The sequence below is a fragment of the Syngnathus typhle genome, linkage group LG14, assembly GCF_033458585.1.
Source record: "Syngnathus typhle isolate RoL2023-S1 ecotype Sweden linkage group LG14, RoL_Styp_1.0, whole genome shotgun sequence".
Lineage (NCBI taxonomy): Eukaryota > Metazoa > Chordata > Actinopteri > Syngnathiformes > Syngnathidae > Syngnathus > Syngnathus typhle.
Genome location: NC_083751.1, coordinates 10861223 through 10864139, shown reverse-complemented (window position 1 = coordinate 10864139; position 2917 = coordinate 10861223). Strand labels below are relative to the sequence as shown.

The window sequence follows — 2917 nt, the reverse complement described above, 5'->3', positions numbered from 1 at the left end:
AAAATGACTTCAATTTTTTTTTTTAGTTGTTTGGATCATATATAAAAAAGCTACAATTTGCTGAAAAATATAGAAGCAAAACATGTCACATGATTGGACTCATCAGAAGGATGTTGCTTAAAGTAATAACAGTATCATTAGGGAAATGATGAGGATGATTACTATTATTTTCAATAATTATCATCATCATCATTATCGTCAATAATTCTTAAGGATTGTTCCAATCCTCACGCTGATAGAACTGAATTTGACATCAACAGTGTAGCTTCAAAGATTTTTTCTTTATATTGCCAATGTGAAGATTTGATGAATTCAAAATTATGGCCCCCGCATTCCCTAAATACGAACACTTCTAAATGACTCCAACCTGTTTGTGTATATCCACCATGGTCGCAGACAAAAAAATTGAAATGTCACACTATAATTACTTAACTTGTTTTATTCATGAAAATAATAGGCATGCAAGTTGCAGACACATTTGGCGAAACCTTTGCACTTCCATGATGAGTTCGAGTGCAGCTCAGTCATTGAGTTGATGCATGGTGCCAAGGATTTCTCGCCACATCGCACACAGCAGTTCATGCAATTGAGCGACCAATAATTTTAGGTCTCAGCGTGGCCCTCGCACACCGTCACACAAACAACAAAGGATCCGGGAAAACAAACACGTCTCCCCGCAACACACACACCTATGCATGTACGAGCGCCATGCAGTGAAATGTCCCGTGGATAACCTCGCGCACGACGAAGACAACGCGTCGTTTGCGTCGCCATGTGAGCTGGCCCCGGTGTATACATTTTACATTTTGTGTGTGTCCTTAAGAGAGCAGAGAGTCTATGTGAAAGCTTGGCGCCTTCGAGGGCGTCTTGGGGGTGTGGGACGCGGCCTCCAGTCGAGCTTTGTGATGGAGGTACGCAAGCGGGTCCCCTCTGGGTTCCGCTGCCTCGGACAGGTAGCTGTGATGCAGTGGAAAGTTCAGAGCGTAGGGCGGCTGGGCCCCCGAGGACCAGAAGAGCCGGTGCGCGCGCGGGTTGTCGTAGTCGTCCTCCTTGCGTTTAAAGGGCTTGCCGAGGATGTTGTCGATTGCGAAGGGGCCAGAGAACTTGGCCCCCACCCTATCCTCGGGGGCGGGGTGGAGGTGCGCCTCGTCCCCCGTGACGTCCGCGCCCTCCTGCTCCTTGCATGGGGACCTCTTGGCGATGCGCTTCCTCCTGCGGCGAAACACGCCGTCGGCGAACGTGTACTCGCTGTGTGGGTTGAGCATCCAGTAGTTGTCCTTGCCCCAAGGCCTGGACGGGTCCCGCAGCACTTTGAGGAAGCAGTCGTTGAGGGACAGATTGTGGCGCACCGAGTTCCTCCAGCCGGTGTAGGTGCCGCGGAAAAAGGGGAACTTGTTCATCAGGTAGTCGTTGATCTCGGCCAGGGTGAGGCGGCCGCTGCTGGACTCCCGGATAGCCATGGCGATGAGGGCGATGTAGGAGTAGGGCGGCTTGGGTCTGCGCGTGTAGGGCTTGCTGCCCTTGCTCGGGTCCTGCGCGCCCGGGGTGACGGGCGGCGGGCTGCTGGCCGCGCAGTCCCCGTCCGACCCCAGCTCGTCCCCAGACAGAGGAGAGTGGATCCCTGCGTCTGCGTCGACGTCGGTTTCGGCGCAAAACTCGAGCGGCTTGGCAGCGAAGTGCAGCGCGGAGAAAACTTCCAATTTCATTCTTGCCTTGCTGCTGAGCAGGTGGACGAATGAACCCTCGTGGCGGGGCGGACTGTCTGCGTGCGTGCGTACGTGCGTGGGTGTGTGCCTGGAGCGCCTGGAGTAAACTGTCTCCGGAGACTCACCGGTGTTGCTATTAATATAATGGCCCCGCAAGGGACGGCCCAGGGGCGGAGCTAGCATCTAATGCACGCAACGATTGAGTGATATGCAATGTTTACAATTGGACGCTATACCCGTGTCACGCCACGGAGGGAAAACACGGCGACTTATCCGCATGCCGGTCTAGCCTCTTAAGATCTTTTTTTCTGAAATAGATGAAGCAATTTCCAAAGGAATTGCGTGTGAATGCAGAAATGCTGAGTGAAAACAAATTAAATATGTGCAATACTTTTGAATGATGTGCTATGCCGCGGTGTCAAACTCCAGGCCCGGGGGCCAGATACGGCCCGGCACATCATTTTATATGGCCCACAAAGACAAATTTTGCATCGACTTTTTGTCATTACTGAAATTACAAATTGTCTTTATCTTTTTAAAAATATAGATATTGCTAGCATGTTTTTATTGCCATAAATCTTTTTGAACTATTTGAACCATTTTTACTGATTTCAAAACTAGTTATTCATCAGTGTTGTGTAGCCTCTACTGTATGTGTATAGAAGTCATACAGTCATAATGGCCCTCCGAGGGAAACTATGAGGACAATCCGGCCCCTGACAAAAATTAGTTTGACACCCCTAGCAGCTAGCACCCAAATCATAGCAGCTATGGTTTTGAACAATTTGGACGGCGTGTACGGTGAAGAATGTGGAATGCATCGAGTGGTGTGGAATGGCTGTGTCTCCTTCCTTCACCAACACGAGGATGAAACGCAAAAACCACAATTAGAAAGACCCAATGGAATCTCAGGAGATGGAGTAACATAGTCATGTATGATGCATGATTATGCATTTGACAGTTTTAAGATCATGAATTGAAAATGCTGTTTTCATGTTTGAAATGTGGACTATTCCGTCACTTTGGCAGATGAATGAAGTTGGACCCAAACAGTAGCCCAGAAACCAAATCCATGTTTGCGCCTCTAACTTTTCTCAGTTTCGTCAGGGCCGGCCGCAGATGCGCGGAGGCTCAAGTCACTTAGGAGCTCAGCGCCTGGCGACTTCTGAGCCTGTCTTTGCCCATCGGTTGCTTGGACTTGGATGGGAATG

General features: G+C 49.6%; 1 protein-coding gene across 1 annotated transcript; it reads right to left on the bottom strand.

The window, feature by feature from the left end:
• Positions 1-419: 419 nt before the first annotated feature.
• Positions 420-1837, bottom strand: foxq1b (forkhead box Q1b). The gene has a single exon (XM_061298207.1). The coding sequence runs from the start codon at positions 1704-1706 to the stop codon at positions 819-821; it is 888 nt and encodes a 295-aa protein (XP_061154191.1). The 5' UTR covers positions 1707-1837; the 3' UTR covers positions 420-818.
• Positions 1838-2917: the final 1080 nt, after the last annotated feature.

Coding starts and splice junctions, on each gene's coding strand:
- foxq1b (XM_061298207.1), bottom strand. CDS start 1,706: ATGAAATTGGAAGTTTTCTCCGCGCTGCACTTCGCTGCCAAGCCGCTC.